This window comes from Argiope bruennichi, chromosome 10 (genome assembly GCF_947563725.1).
Source record: "Argiope bruennichi chromosome 10, qqArgBrue1.1, whole genome shotgun sequence".
Classification (NCBI taxonomy): domain Eukaryota; kingdom Metazoa; phylum Arthropoda; class Arachnida; order Araneae; family Araneidae; genus Argiope; species Argiope bruennichi.
The window spans coordinates 41,855,810-41,873,288 of record NC_079160.1 but is presented as its reverse complement, the minus strand read 5'-3'; the positions used below and the strand labels follow the sequence as shown (position 1 = coordinate 41,873,288).

The 17,479-nt window shown below is 32.7% G+C and overlaps 1 protein-coding gene across 1 annotated transcript; it reads left to right on the top strand.

Annotated features, from left to right (window-relative positions):
• Positions 1–5,107: 5,107 nt before the first annotated feature.
• Positions 5,108–16,892, top strand: LOC129987512 (uncharacterized). The gene is made up of 6 exons (XM_056095485.1): positions 5,108–5,420; positions 8,453–8,625; positions 11,605–11,715; positions 14,450–14,597; positions 14,685–14,855; positions 16,771–16,892. Exons 1-6 carry the CDS (start codon positions 5,108–5,110, stop codon positions 16,890–16,892), a joined length of 1,038 nt encoding a protein of 345 aa, XP_055951460.1.
• Positions 16,893–17,479: the final 587 nt, after the last annotated feature.

The window sequence follows — 17,479 nt, the reverse complement described above, 5'->3', positions numbered from 1 at the left end:
GTGTTTAGACTATCGATGTTAAATCTGTTTATCAAATCTTGTCTATCTAGTTCTCTCCATTTAGTAGTATCATTTTGACTTGCATTCGAACAGTCAGACAGATGGACTGTCTCTGCACATATTTTACTTAAAATTTAATTGAAATTTGAAAATTTGGTGTTAAGACCTTTTACTAAATTTCAATTATCTAGCTCAAATTGTTTTTGAGTTATCTTTGTCACAGATAGACAGAAGGACATTTTCCAAAAATGTGTTTTTCGAACTCCGAGAGGTCTAAAACTTGGAGATTGATCAAAATTTCGATCTCGAATTTTTTGACGATTACTATATTTTATTTTTACTAAATATACAAGAAAGTAATAACTTTATGAAATTGATAATGCTTTTATTCATTTTTTAGTATGAATATCGTGGAAAAAAAATGACTAAAATTACAAAATGTTTTAAGAAATAAATCATGAGTTAATAATTGTTTTACAACTAAAAATAACTCATTAGTATGATAGATAATAAGTAAATATTAATAAGCTTCAAAATATAGAATTAGAAATTTATATTTTGCAGAATTTCTCATGCAAAATGTAACATAATCAGCTAAATTATTACTTTTCTAATATATAAAACAAATAAACTGAAATAATAAAATAGACTGGATTTTATTTAATTACATAAGAACATAATCCTTCATTCGTTATATTTAATGTACGTATATGTATGGAACTGAAAATAAGTGGTTAATAATCATTTTAATAATTCATTGTAAATATTTGTTGTAATGATAATATTTTACAATTCAAAGAATTTGTATTAATTTTTATTTCTTTCAGATTTATAACTAGGTAAATAACATTTTTAATCGATATACTTGCGCCCCCCCCCCTACTTTTGAGGCCAATGCATCTGCCTATTCAGAAATCTGTCGCTAAATCTGCATATCAAAGTTCATCTAATAGCTTGTGGTGGATTGTGATGTGCGAGGATAGAACCTGGGACCTTGTGGTTCGCAGCCCAGTAACATAACCACAATACAAAAGCAATTGCTCGTGCAGCTTAGTTGTTAACTGGCTTATAAGCTATTCACTACAAGCTCTTTGAATTTATGAGTTACGTTTTCCATATATATCAAAACAAACAGATTTCGCTTTTGTCGGATTTCACTCAGATTTTAATAAAAATCTACAAAATTAGTGCTAAGACTATATACCAAATTTCATTACTCTAGTTCTACGAGTTTTTTAATTACCTTATTCATAGGTATGGAGAGACATGCCTAATTCGGAAAACGCATTTTACGAACTCGGAGATATCTGAAACGTTGAGTCACGGTAAACTCTGGAGGATAAATTTTTTGACGATTATAATGCTTTCTATTTATTTACTTCGTATATGAGAAATTAAAATACTATCCAGTTGTTAATTGAACAAAAATCTAGTTTTTTTTTCCCCTAAAGAAGATTGAGTATTCATTACAAGAATAAAAAAGGTCTTCGTATAAATTCTATATTTAAATGATTAGAAAAAAAATTAAGAAGTCAATTTACTTTCAGGAAAACAGACCATTTTTTATGCATTAATTTCTTTAAAAAAATTCTAAAGTTGGGATAAATATATTAGATATATTAAGTTTTTTCCCCTTTCTTTTATAACAGATTCTTTTTGATAATAATTTACAAAGTTACAACTATTTCAAAATTTCACAAAAAAATATTAGGAATACTTAATACTTTCATATTCCATTAACAAGCTTACATAACCCTTGATTGATGCTAAAAGCGAAACGTAAAAAAAATATTTAAAAACATAAATAAATAAACGCCCTCATACAGATTCCAATCTAAAAAAAGGTGTCCGTTACGTAATTAATTTTTAAAAAAGAATTCATAGTCTCTTTCTAAGGCATGTTATTTATTGATATTTCATTTCCTCGTGGTCTGTATCCTCTAGCAGTGAAATTACGTAAGTTTCACATTGAATGACGACCTACAGTTGTAAATCTGTTTCAGGAAGTAATTAAATTCGTTTCCTGTTACACGCCTTTCTATGATTACCAAGATTTTGCGTGGAAAATTGCAATGAGTTTTTCCTATTTAATTTTTTTTTCGTGCGTGGATATAAAATAAAAAGTGCGCTCCGACACGAAATTAATATATATAATACATTTTTATTAACCATTTAACTGTTTTTGACGAGTATACTCGTCATAGGAAAAAGTACATTTTGCGTTACGACGAGTTTATTCAATGTCAATTTATATATATAATAATTGTTTAATTATTATATTGATAATTAAATAATTATTATATTTATGTTACATATATATGTTTATGATAATTTAAATAGGTATTTTCCTTAAAGGTAGAAACATTTAACTGGTTGCATAATAAATCTAAAATGATTCTCGACAATGCTATCAAAATGAATGTCGAATCTGTAGACATAAATATCACTTCTTATAAAAGAATAGATAATTTTTTAGAAAAAGAAAATACTTTTGATTGTGCGCCTTAAAATCGAGATTTTTTTTTCATTCGTGTTTTCATATTTCTAATACTGTTGCAAATGACAGCATTTCATATACATAAAGTTCAATTTTTTTAAAAAAAAATTAATTTTAACAAATATTAGTTACCTTTGTCAACTAGTTTGTCAGTCAGTGATATTTGTTATATTTAATTTCAGTGATATTCTTTAGATATATCTTTATGGCCATGATACAGCGAATTTGTCAAACATTAAATATGTGTTACTTTGTTTTGCCTATGTTATATCGCATATATGAAACTTTCTACTGGAGATCAGTAACATGACGTTATAGCACTACTAAAAATTTAAATGTGTGGTTCATCTATTTTATGAACATCCCTGTAATGAATAATTTTTATTCGCCTTATAAGCACTACATATATTAAACAGAATCTTAAATCTTTAGCTTTTAACAATAGAAAAAAAATCACGGGATTAAATTTTTGATTAAGCAATAAAAACGGTTTGAACGGTCAGGTCAACAATGTAATCAATAGTTGAAAATTAGGAAAAAAAATATTTTTAATAAATTTGCCAAAATTCGGGAAAAGTTTAACGATACCAATTTAATAATCAAATAAAGACAATTTTAATATTTGAAACGATAGAAAATTCATTTTTATGCAATCATATTTTTGAAAGTTATCGTTAAAAATTACCAAAATTCATCTTTATTTTTAATTAATTTTTAAGTAACCGCTCCGAGGTGCTCCGATTCCCCCTCTCCAAAGTATATCCAAATTTGGCAACTGTCCTATAGAGAGCTAACACACACATATTGTTGCAGAAAATTCTCTGTAAAATTTCCTAAAATCGACGATAATCAAACGAGTTTAGTGTAGTGGGTGTATAGTGACACAGTCGAACAAGCCTCCCTAATAAATTAAGACATTTATTCAACATGTAAGCACGAAACACAAACAAACGACAAATACACAACTAAGACGTATGCAAGAACAGTATTTACAATAAACAGCAGCACAAAAGTAGTTAATTGGTAGTAAACAACCACAGCAGTCCAAAAGAAAAACCACAAAACACTCATCAACAAGAGAGACTGCACACAACTATTCAATATTCGGGGAAAATGCGCCTATATGCAACAGCTGCCAAATTGATTTTACTGTTCACCATATCTTAACTGAATGTCCTGTTTTTAATTCTTATCGTGCTCGTTTTTTTAACTCTTCTTCAACATTATAAGACTTGGTGGGTGAAAAATACCATCCAAGTATTTTTAAATTCTTAAAAGCTATTGGCTTTTTTACTTGCATATAATTTTTCTATTTGTGTTGAACATTTTTTGTATTCTTGTTCGTTCTTCATAGTTTCAAATTTTCATGAACCATGTTTTTAAATGTTCAGATGCTAAGATAACTTTTTTGCATTATACAATTTTATCTTTGCACACTTATTTAAAACACTCATTTGTTAAATTAGCATATCTTATAATTTTACTATTTGATTGGCGCAGTATGGCCAAATGTGGCTTTTGCGCCAATAAACCACACAAACCAACCAACTATTCAAGATGGTCTCGTCAAAACTTTCTAGTATTCACCACTGTCTCCTGACCTTAGATGTACTCCACTGCCAACTCACTACTGTAGGATTGACTACTCAGTACAAGACTTGATATTGCTTCAATACTTGACTTCAAGATTCAGCACATGTTTCAGTCTTCAACTCGCCAATCGCTTTAACCCTACTCAACTAACTCAACGCTTGCGCTTCGTTCAACTGATTCAACTCTCTCAATTCATACTCTCGGTGTTTATTTTTTTATAGCTTCCGAGACAGAGTACAGAAATTTCTAGAAGAATCGGCATAATTCCAGTGCTATTGGTTTTCAGCTTTTCATAATCTTATGCGGAAAATAAGCAGAGCTAGATTAAGGAGCCCTTAGGCAATTTTAGGGCCCTTTCCCCTCTTCAAACTTTCAAAACTAAATTAAAGTCGATAAAAAATATTTAATCTTTATGTAAGTGGCTTTAAATAGAAATTTTTTGGTAAACTGAAACAACAAAACATTAAAAAAAATTGGTTTCAGTATATTGCGCATATAAAATGCACTATTAAAATTTAAATAAAATAACTTTTCTTATCACAATCTAAATAGTTAGTAGAATCAAGCTTTTTTTAAACTATAAACCGTTTTTTAAATTACAAAAAGCATAGAATTTACAAACGATAATTAGGAATATCGTTAAAATAATGCTCTAAAATTAACTTGGAATATATTGGATTTTAATTTGAGTAAATTCGACTCTACAGCCTGAATTAATTGACATCATATAATTAAATTACTTTTACACTGGACAAAAAAAAAATCGATTCAGACCTTCTAAGCTCTGAAGCCCTAAGGTAGTTGTCTGCTTAACCTATTTAATAATCTGAATTTAGGCTGTTGGAGATAACATCTTTATCTAGTTATTTCAAACTTGTTGAAGAGTTTAAATAATTTTATATTTATTTCTCTGCATAGAAATGGTATTTAAGAAGCTAAACAGAAATTATTTAGAGGACCAGAACAGAAGAAAAAAAAACAATTTGGTGTATAATATGCCATAATATATTTACAATAATGCTTTTGCATAATGTTTTAGTCGTTGGAAAAGGAGGCAACTACGCCGTGCTTCGAGGATCAAGTTTGAGGCTCAGCTGCCTCCCCAAAGAGACCGAACCACAAGAGCTGAGAGAAGCTGGCAACTCGTACAACTGGACAGACCAAGCAGGCAGGGAGTTGATCGACGCTCGTTTCATCAAGTTGGACAGTGGTGACCTGGAGATCGTCAACGCGCATGTAGGAGACAGCGGTATCTACAAATGCACTGTTCAGTCTTCAGCCAAAGCAGTGTCTCCACCACCGAAAAAAGTTTATGAACACAAGCTAATCGGTATAACTTATTTAACTATTTCAGTCATTTTTTTTGTTGTTATTGAAATCTATTTTAATATACCCCTTGAGTTGATTACCAAAATGACAATTCAAAATAGCAAGTAGCATAGTTTTTCGTAGCACCGATAAGCAACTAGAGACCTCACTCTGTGGTCAGCATTCAAAACTCAGAATTGAATTTCTTATGCGAGCCCTCCGCCTTGCAACAGGATGTGGAATTTTCTAGAAAGATATCGTCTCTTATCACAATATCCTCTATTAATAGCTTTATTTTAATTCACAGATTCATCATCAGATGATTGCTAAGGTCGGGGGACATGATTTGGCATTCATTTAACTTTTTTAAATTTCAGAACAGCGGATCCTTTGAATAAAATTTGATTTGATCCTCAAAATATGGAACAGCAGATTCAATATTTTGAAAGAAATTGCAAAGCTGATCAAAAACCGATGGTCCAGCTGAGAAAATGAAAGTTACAGTGATTATAGAAAAGCGTGAATAAAAAAGATTAATTGTATATTATATACCACGTTGACATAATTGTATATTATACTCCAATCATACATGTGCTACCAAAGTAAACTCACGTCATTGTCATAGCACGGAAAATGGAATTAAGGTTAAGCCTTAATGGTCATCATCTGCTACGATCAACTCCTACTGTTAGAAGTAGATCTCATCATAGAAGTGGGAGTGCTTCGACACCACAGCACTTAAAGTACTCTCTCGGGAAGCAAAAATCATCTAACATATCGGAATTTTTCCATCTCCGTACCCGAAGTATGGTCTAGTCTTATTTATATATTTTATTGTCAATGTGTTTTCTAAAATAATAGGAATTTTTGTTTCGATTTGGTATACCTGGCATGCTTTTATTTTTAAAACTAAAATGGAGTTGCAAATGTAAAAGGTGGGTAACTCTTTGTAAGTGAATTGCGTACTAGTTATTAAAAAAACTATCAGCATACATATCCCCAGCATTCAAGGAAATAGAATAAAACTTTAGAAACAGATTTTTTAACGTACTTACTCAATGACAATGAGCATAACAGTGCAATTGTCAATGACCATTACAATAGTAACATTTAGGAAATTTCAAATGACATTGTTTTCGTAGAAATATTATTTTCGTAATAAAAAAGGCTATAAATTGTGTTGGGTTGATACCTGTAGAATAGAAAAGATGAACACAAAACCAATAAAGAAAGAAAAGCAAACTATTTTAACATGTTTCTCAAATGTCACATACTCAAAATGTCCTCGTATCAGAACACAGACCAGCATATATTGAAGTTTTTATTATTATTACTATTTATATTATCACATTATTCTTCATCAACAAAGGTTCTATCCTCTATTACGGATCTTTAAACGTTTTATGATACCTTGTTCATTATAAAAACGATTCGATCCTACACACTTGATATATTTTTCAAGTTTTCTCCCATGATTTCAGAAATGCTTTGCATAATGCACGTGAGAGAGAAGAAGTCTTTATTGAATCATTTTTGTATTAACTTTTGTCGAGTTTCACTTTTCTAATATTACACCCATGACAAATTTTAATTTTTTTCTGGTATCAGTATCATTCAAAAATAGTGCAGAACCATTCTTTGTTTATAAAACTGAATAGCCCTTTTGCTATTTATACTTTCGTGTCGTCCACGAAACGGAACTCGTAATCCTACTTTCCCTATAAATGAATAATATAGTTCTTTTTAACCTATTAACTGCCATTTTTTTTAAATGTTTGACCGGATGAGTTAAATATCTGCACAAAAAGTTATGTAACAGTATAATTATATTCGAATTATGTTTTGATTTGAACAAATCGCAATTATAGCCTCTAAATTACATATTTATGTACGGTATTTCGTTATAATATAAAAACCAGACCAAAAATATAATGCTTCAAATATGACAATTCGGTTCCATTCAACTTACAGGCGAATTTCAAATTGGGTCGAGTATTGTAAAGAAACGAAGCACAGAATTCTGCTACACATAATTGAACTGTGTATATAAAATAAAACTATGTTTTCAGACATACCAATATATTTTTGGACCCGAGTGGTATACGTAAAATTCTTAAATCCCCAAATGGGGATCGTGGCTGCTAATGGGTTAATTTTATATATTTCATATGCATCACACTCTTCGTGTTTTCTAGATATTTATTATTGTGTTTGTTCAGAAACCAGCCAAACTGTTAACCGCCATACTGGTCAAAAAGTCAGTCATACTCTTGTTATACGGACATCGAATGATCACTTCTCGCCCATAGAATTATTTAATCTCTGCTTATAAGATGCTATAAATCAATCCAAAAATTACATATAATTCAATATTATACTTGATGTTATATATTAACTATACATCTTTATTGAATTAGACAGTATACTCCCGGAACAAAAGATGCTAATGATTTGATTGATTGATTGGTTATATTAACGTCCCGTTTGAAGCAACACTAGGACTATTTTGGGACGGACCTCGTAATTTTGAACCGTGTCAGAAGACGAAGACGACACCCGAGCTGGTACCCCCCTCTCCACATCACACCAGCGGGAGGAAGTTTGGTCATGACGGATTTAATGTGCAACAGACCCCCTTGCATGACAGTTCCTCGGTGGAATCGGGTCACGTACTTGAAACCCTCCGGTTCCGAAGCCGAGATCTTACCACCAGGCCACCGCGGCTAAAATTTGAATAATAGCAAAGGAAAAAAGTAAAGGGATTAATCAATTGTTAAAGAAATAATCTTGATGATCTGTTGTTTTGTGTTAAACATTACAAGAGGATGGCCGTCAGCTACAAACATGTTTAGTTAAACAGTTTTATCCAATAAATCTTCAATAATTAACATCCTCAAAAGCATGGTTTTTGTGATTAAAAAAAGTCAGAAAATTCGACTTCTTTCAAAAATTGCAATACAAGATTTTTTTTTTTTTTTTTTTTTTTTGTAATTGTTAAATATGAATTATTATTATTATGATAATTTTTGCTAACGTTCCTTTCCTAACTTTCAGTATACGAGCTGTCTGGGCACAAGTTTGTGACGACCGTCTTCATCGATATGTCGAAGTACAGTAAGGAAGTGATGCTGTCCATGCTGAGGGACTTGCTTGCGATTCGAGTGTGCGCACAAGACTTTTGCTCCCCAGGTCACATCAGAGTGGTGAAATGTGAATTATCAGAAACGGTTTGCACGCTTATTAATAGCAAAAATTTTAATATTTTATTCCTATAATTGATTTTCCATCCTAAATAATTCATTTTCGGTAGTGGCGTCTTAAGAGGTTATGTCCTTTAAATTCAAAACGGTCTCTCTTATAGCCAGGAATGTAATATATGCCTATAGTAGCGGAATTATGCTATGCCGTTTATATATACCTGTTTCCTGTGATATAATGAAAACGTAGGAAAAAGTTTTATGCTAAAATTTAAAAAAATGTAATATTCGGTATTATTGCACATTTTTTCGAGTTAAACAACAAAGAAAATAAAAAAAATAAAATAAAATAAAATTAAACAAATTTTCTGAAAAACGCACTTGATGGGTGGCGGGTTGGGGATTTACAATCTGAAGTGACTAAGGATATCTTTTAGCAGGGACCCTTTTTCAGTTCACTAAAAATGATCATTTTAATCATAAATACTTCCTCCATTTTACAGAAAAACACTATGAAATTTTTCCCCATATATTCATGATGGTATTGCATACACTTTTCCAAATGGATATTTTGGCTAATTCTTCATTTGTTTACAGTTATTTTCTGTATGTCCCTCATTTCGCTGCTATGGTCAGGCTGTCCAGTCATAGATGAACTTGATACTACAAAACGTAAAGAGATATAAAATTTGATACACGTTATCTAAAAAGTAGATCATAAAATTTTGAACCGGCGTCCTTGCATAGGAGTAGCGTATCTTCCCCGTGATCTGGGTATCCCGGGTTCGAATCCCAGTTCGGGCATGGTTGTTCTTCGTCTGTGTTCTATCTGTTAGGTGTGTGAATGTGTCGCCCCCCCGTAAAAAGAGGTTGTGCAAGCGAACGTGTGAGTTTCATTTTCATATGAGCTAGAAGTCAGACTTCTGCCCTCGGGTGCTCAGGGGTCTTTACCCTCAGAAGCTACTGCACCCCCTTTCCGTGGTAACGCGGACACGACATCATCATAAAATTTTGAATCAAATCTGCTTATGTGTTTATCGTTTGTTGGTCTATTTTCGTATGTATGTAGACGCAATGATTTAATGAATCTCGATATGTGACCTTGTGACAACAACTGTAGTTTCGTGTCAAATTTTGGTTTATTTTGGCCATCAAAAGGGATTCAAAATACATATTTGCGTGAAGAATTCAGCAAAAATACTAAATTTACGCCAAAAAATCTATATTTGGTAGCTATTATTTTTTAAATGTCATACAACGCATTTGAGGCCTTAACCAAGAACCACAATTTTATGTGGGGGAGAGAACTAAGACCTTTATTAGAGAGTAAGCACGAAAGATTCAAGGAGAATATCCCCGTTGATACTTTATACACATGTAACAGATAAACATAGGTGAAGAGCAGGTACAATAACTAATGACGCATATATTTCGATAAATAGAAGTGATCTTCAGATAAAACCGATATTATCTGTTAAATTCTACGTTCCTTACGAAACTAAAATCCTTGAAATAAAAAAAAAATGTAAAATCAGTTCTTGTTTTCCAATGGTTGCTCAGTGGAAAACAAGATTTGTTTTCATTTAAACTATTGTTCCGAAAATCTGATAAATTACGAATTGTTGTTTGTCATCCCGTAAGTTGTTTCATAACAAACACCCATTAGGTTTCCTTTGTTTGTTTATGTCCTTATCTATTTCCGGCTTAGTTTCGATGCCAAAAAAAATTATTTAAGTTAAAACAATATTTAAAATAGGAAGATTTAAATTTAGAAAGTAGACGCAAATCGAAACTGAAAACCAGGAAGAGCATGAAATAAGTTGTAGAAAAATATAAAAAAAACTACGTTTTTGAGAAAGAAACGTTTCAACAGAAAGCTTGACTTTAAATAGCAACTATAGAGAATTAAAATTTACCTTTTATAAAACAAACATTTTCTGACATCCAGAACATAAGAAAACATTTATTTAAACCAGCGGGAGAGGCCCCCCCAAAACTTTCTCTCATACTCTATAATAAAGATGTTATCCCAAAAAATGAATCATATGGCATCGACGTACAATAGTTACTAAATATTCTTTTGGCGCAAATTCAGCATTTTTACTGAATTATCGTGCCGTCCTTGGCGAGCTGTTTGGCGATTATCCCTGGCATGCTGTTAATAGTGCTCGAAAACTAAATTTGTGTTTAAGAAGCACGTTTCCCAACCGATAGAAACAAAAATTTGGCACAAAACTACATTTGTAGTCACAAAATTCCCTACCAAATTTGATATATTCAATTCATTGCGTTTTTGGACTATGTCGTTATAGTTTCTCTGAAATTACAGACTGGCAGACTGTCAACCCGTTGTAGGTTGTGTCTCAAACCTTCACAGATGTTTACACTATAGATGTTGAATTTGTGTGCCGAATCTTATTCATTTTCCTTTTTTAATTATGTTAACTTATATTCGAACAGCCGTACAGACAGACTTTCTCTCAACAGACTGTGCACAAAATTTGTCAGAAATTTTTAAATTTGGAGTAAAGATCGTGTACCAATTTTCAGACGTCTTGCTCAAAACGATTATAAGTTATTTTTGTCACAGACGGACGCACATTTACCAAAAAAAAATGTGTTTTTCGAACTCGCGGAGATCTTAAACGTGGAGATTCGTCAAAATCTCCAACTTGAATTTTTTGACAATTACTATACTTTCTCTATACTATGTATACGAGAAAGTATAAACGCCTGACGAGTTTGACCTTAAATGAACGTAAGATTCAAAAATGTACAAAAAAATTGCAATTAAATTTTTATTATGTGAAGAAAGGAATCACTCGAAGGTATTTGATTTTTTTATATATAGACTCAGCAATAACCTCAAGCTTTGTTATATTGTTCTAATCGAATATTTAAATTTCTAATGAATTTGAGGGCGATTTCATAAGAATTATACCACCTTTTTTGTTTTATAATATAGCGCATTCTTTCTTGATATCCTTAAGAATATTTTCCCAATTACAGAAGCAAGAAGTCTGCCAATTCTCCATCGCTTACGAAGCCATATCTCAGCTGGCGGATGAGCGATGTGATGAAGAGTGTGTTCGAGCGAAAATGTTCGATGGACTCAAAAAAGTAATTTTTTTTATGCTCTTAAATTTAGAAAATTCATCCAAAGTTATGCTTTGTATTTTATTTTATCTCAAACCCAAAAGTTAATGTAATTTGTTAAAATCAAAATTTGCGATTTTAATTAAGTTCCGCCATTTCTTTTCACTTATCCAGAAAATGATATTCATCGGAATTAAGAGATCTGCATATTTTGCTGATCAAATTGCTGAATTTTTCAAAAATGATAAAAACTTGCTTCCAAACAAAGATATTAACATTTAGTGTTCGAATACATTAGAATCGTAAGCGCATTTATGAGGCGCACCTAGAGGTACCGGCTCTCGGTTTCCTGAGACTCCTAAGCACAGATCACGATGCTTTCTTTCCGCTGCAACACTAACTGAAAGTTAGAAACAGTTAAAATAAATGATCCTCAGAATTTCAATAATGAAAGGAGATGGGTAAACCTCAAAAGGTTAGAAACAAAGAATATCAAATTAAGATTCTTAGAGACTTGAATTAAAGAGTCAACATCGGATCCGGCCTAAGGAAACAGTTTCTGATTAATGGAAATGTTTCGAAAAAATTCTGTGCCGAGTCATTCGACAGCTAAGACTATCAGTGAAAATCTGATATATTTGTTCATTAAAACTAGGCATTATAGAAGAGAAATAACTTACGAGTTCTCTTGGCGATAGATTTTGAAACTCGGCTTCTAGAAAACAATTTGAGTCGCTTTGTAAAAATTCATACCGTTTGCATCTCCCTATTTTTGGCCACAGGACACTAGCTTAGCCCCACTTTCCTGCCCACAGCGAACTAGCTTAGCCCCACTTTCCTGCCCACAGCGAACTAGCTTAGCCCCACTTTCCTGCCCACAGCGAACTAGCTTAGCCCCACTTTCCTGCCCACAGCGAACTAGCTTAGCCCCACTTTCCTGCCCACAGCGAACTAGCTTAGCCCCACTTTCCTGCCCACAGCGAACTAGCTTAGCCCCACTTTCCTGCCCACAGCGAACTAGCTTAGCCCCACTTTCCTGCCCACAGCGAACTAGCTTAGCCCCACTTTCCTGCCCACAGCGAACTAGCTTAGCCCCACTTTCCTGCCCACAGCGAACTAGCTTAGCCCCACTTTCCTGCCCACAGCGAACTAGCTTAGCCCCACTTTCCTGCCCACAGCGAACTAGCTTAGCCCCACTTTTGCACATAGGATGATCATTTATAGACCGTTTTGTTCTCAGATGACCCGCCGCTCAGTCTATTCCCTAATTCTCGAAGTATATTCGTCTAGAGAGAACTACAGAAACGTTAATCGTTCTCCAACATTTGAATTAGAAACTACGATTACAGCTGAGGTTTGATAGCCAAAACAGGCACCGAGTTGAGCGGAAAAGAAAAACCATCTTTGGGAAGTATTATGTGATTACTGTATGCGATAAAAATGAAAGATCTTTCCCTATAATGAAGATATGATTTTATTTGTATGAACTGAAACATTCTTCCATAAAGGGTTCATTTATATAACTGAACTTTTGAAAAGAACATTTGTGGGATGAAACCCAGTCGCCAACCAGACTCCGGTTGTAAATCGCATTTGAAGATATGAATAATTTTGAGAGACTACTTAGAGCTTCGATTTCCTCCTGCCAGAGCTTGAAACCAGTTTTGTAAAAAGAGTGGATATTGAAATAATAAAACGCAATCCCTCCATGGATAAAAATGTTGAGAGCTTTATAATTTAAGAACGGAACATATCCGCTTTTAATAATATTGATCATGTTTGAACCATAACCTCTATGTTAAATCATCTGTAGCTGATGAGTCTTTCACGCAATGTGTGTATGTGTGCAATAGTTGTGCGTTATTTTATAAGCTTGTGTACATGCAAGATTTCAATAAAATATGTTGTATGGAATGGTCATAAAATAATTTTCCTTGTTAAAAGGAATTGAGAAGCTATAGCTACAGAATGCAATGAAACCAACTTTTATATATTAATTACAGAGGGGATGGTTAAACTAACTGCACAAAATAGATTTAGTAACAAAAATCACCTACAGGCGCTATTTTTTTTAGTGCTGTCGAAACGGATTGTAATTATTTCTGGCCACATGCCTTCAAAGAGGGAAAGTTATTTTATGATCAACCCTATAGTTCTGGAGATAAGAAAATGTTTAATATGATCGATTAGTTTCGAATCGAATTTATCTTGGTTACTTGCCCAATCGTTTTTGTTTGCCAAACTCATCTAAATACTTCTGCATATAATATTAAATTCTTAATATTGTTACAAGTCATGCGATGGATGTGCAGTAAAAAAAATGACAAACTGGATAAAGGAAAAATCACACTTTATTCTACAAATATTCCCCTAAACATAAATACATGACAAAAACACTAATGTACTTGTAGAAAATAATAGCTCAGACAGAAAATTGCTGATAAGATGTCAATAATTGCACTCGGCACCCACAGCTCACTACTTGCGCAACGAACTCAGCTTCAGAGAAACATTCAGTTTTCCCGAACTCTTCCACTATTTATAAATTTCCAACAGAACGTGAAGTCGCATGGAATTCAGATAGAGATAGCGCCATAGTTCTTGTATTTTCCAAAACCTTCGTTTTTGTTGCCACGAAGGTGATGTGCACTACTAATTTCTAAAAATCTTTCTAATCATAAGACAAAAATGGCAGGGATACGCTTGTACAAATTCGTAAGAATATGCTTCTGATTTACCATTTATATACTTATTTCAGGCCGAAAAAATACTGCAAACCGAGTTCATGAAAATGTATGAAAACCCACTGGGACGAATTAAAGCCGACATGAAAACATTCGACACTCACCACCTGATAACATGTCGAGGTGGCTTCCATTTAGTAAAATCACACTATAAGCGATGCTGTAAGTACATCATTTTTTCAAAAGCCATAAAAATTTATCTGCATCGAAATCCATATTAAATTTTGAGTTCATCTTTTATCTCTATAGTTCCATGTCTCCCCGGCTACTATAGCGAACCCAACAGCATCAATTGCAGCCTATGCAACATTGGCTATTATCAAGAACACTACGGGAAGCACGAGTGCGATAAATGTGACGAAGACAAGACGACAGAAACCATGGGAGCGAAATCCAAAGACGAGTGCGTCAGTCAAGCAAGTAATTGATGCTCTATTTCATATTTGAAATAGGTTCAGGAAATAGTACTTTGGTACACTAAAAACAAACGACGGAAATGCATCGAATAAATGTTCCGGATTAGAGGTGGAATTTTCGTTCAACTTCACTTTTTAACTTTTTCGTACACGAAATATACAAAGGGGAAAAGTATTGTAAACTCAAAATATTCTAACTCGATTTTTTGACGTATCTCCACAACTTCGAAAAACAAATTTTTGAAATTACGTCCATCATTCTGCTCCCATGATAGCTCAAACATTTGAGTTATAAAAGTTTGAGCCATTTAAGTATGATCTTTGGACCAAATTTGTAAAATTGTCAAATTTTGCACATATAATTGAAATTTTGTACGAAATTCATCCCGAGGTTCTGTCTGGCTGTCCGAAAGCAAGTGAACACTATAACCTCAAAACGCAAAAAGCAAGATCGTGAAAAAATCGTTAACAGACTGATCATCAATTAACCCGTATTTCTGCACGCATGCAAACTAAAATGCAATAACTGAAAATCTTATTCGAGATACTGATACTTAAAAATTGTATTTCTTTGTCAATCGTTGGTTTCAATCGCTTGAAAAACCAGCGGGAGTAGTCTTCCTAAAACTTTCTCGCCTACTCTCTGGTAAAGATGTTTTCCCCAGAGAACGCCTTGTACCACATTGGCGTGCAATAGTTAATGATACAATACGTACAATAATTATCCTTTGACGCGAATTTAGCATTTTTATTGAATCGCTTGCTTTATTCTTTGGCAAGTGTTTTAGCAATTAATTCCTGGCATGCCACTAACAGAAGTCGAAAATAAAATGTGCTATAGACGTGTTTTCTCCAACCGACTGAAACAAAAAAAATTGACACGAAATTACACTTGTAGTCACAAAATGCCAAAACTAATTCGATATATTTCAGATATAAATTCAAACTAATTTGATATATTTGCGTTTTTGGACTATCGCGTTCACATGTTTCTGAAAATACAGACCGACAGACGGTAAACCCCTTGTCGCATTTGGCTCAAACTTTGATATGCGTCTCCGCTAGACATAAAATCTGTGCACCGAATTTTATCTTTCTTATTAACGTATATACGGACAGACTTTCTCCGAAGGAATTTTATTCCGAATGAAATTTTATAGAAATTACAAATTTGGTATAAAGATCGTATGCCTAATTTCATTTGTCTAGCTCAAACCGATCAAGTTATTTTTGTCACAAAAAGACAGACGGACATTTTTTCTTGCAATCATTCCACAATTTTATGGAGGAGTTAAAACTTGTTTTAGAGTATGAATGTTTCGGGAGAGACCCGCCAAAGCTGGTTTTCTCACCTGGCAATGTTTTAGAAAATATAACAATGTGCATTTTGAAATTGGTACTCAATTCATAACGGCTCCAACTTGTCCCATAAATAAGCTTCTTTGATTGTAAAACAATTTATAATCTCACTATCTAATTCAGCATTGAATTTTATGCTCCGATGTTCTGATGCAGTATTTTCGATTTCATTTCGTTTAAAAAAAATCCGTTGAATTTGATCCATGTCAATGTACCAACTGTAAAATAAAATTTCCTCTTTATCAAAGTTCGATCTAGGATTTTCAAAAACAAATATGTAAAATTTTAAATATTAGCTAAATAATCTTAAACTGAACTCTCAAAAATTCCAAATACTTGCACCAATATATTGATTTATAAAAATATTATTGCATACAATATTTAGATTTTTTTATTGTATGCATCATCTTTAAGAAATACAATTGTTTTTAATTGAAAAAAAAGTGGGAATTTTAACGAGAGCTAGAATTTATACTACTGTAGATAAACTTACAATTTTAGTTTCATTTTATTGATATTTATGCTTTATTTCTTTTTATTCAAACCCATTTATTGAATAGCATTGATCGCTTTCGATAAATCTAGTGAAATTGAGAAAACGCCTTCACGCCTTGTTCTCCACTTATCAATTATGGTGTATCTGGCTATGGGCCCAACATGGCTGTCCCAAGACCCAAACTAAAGCGATTAAAATTTTATTCAAATTTTATCCACATTAAAGTTACCTGGTTCCTAACCTAAACTCAGATTGCTCAGATGCAATCTTGACTAATCTTCCAAAACATGAAAAGCGGGCAGCAGAGTTTGGGGGACATTTGACTTTTCTTTTATAATGGCATTAATAAGGTTTCTATGAAAAGAAAAACATTTGAACTTAAAATTTTTTCAAAGAAAAATGTTAAATTTACTGAGCTTTTCAATTTCAATTACCCAACAATTTGTTTTCTCTCTCAGAGAAAGATTACTTGTGGCAATACTTCTCACGACCCTAATGGTTAATAAAAAATAATCTAAAATGTCACATCCAATATCCGAGTCAATTTTGTTGTATGCTGTCAAAAAAAGTCTGGAGAATAAATATATGTATATACAGTTTATTAAGTATGTCCAATGCAATAAAAATGGTGTAATAATTATTACGCTTTCAATTAATAAAAAGTTACATATTACCGATTTAAGATGGCTATTATTACCGATTTAAGATGGCTATTATTACCGATTTAAGATGGCTATTATTACCGATTTAAGATGGCTATTATTACCGATTTA

Bases quoted from the DNA above. Each gene is read 5' to 3' on its own strand.
- LOC129987512 (XM_056095485.1), top strand. From the start codon at position 5,108: ATGCTTTTGCATAATGTTTTAGTCGTTGGAAAAGGAGGCAACTACGCC. The intron at 11,716-14,449 runs GTAATTTTTTTT...TACTTATTTCAG, and splicing joins TGTTCGATGGACTCAAAAAA to GCCGAAAAAATACTGCAAAC. The intron at 14,598-14,684 runs GTAAGTACATCA...TTATCTCTATAG, and splicing joins ATCACACTATAAGCGATGCT to TTCCATGTCTCCCCGGCTAC.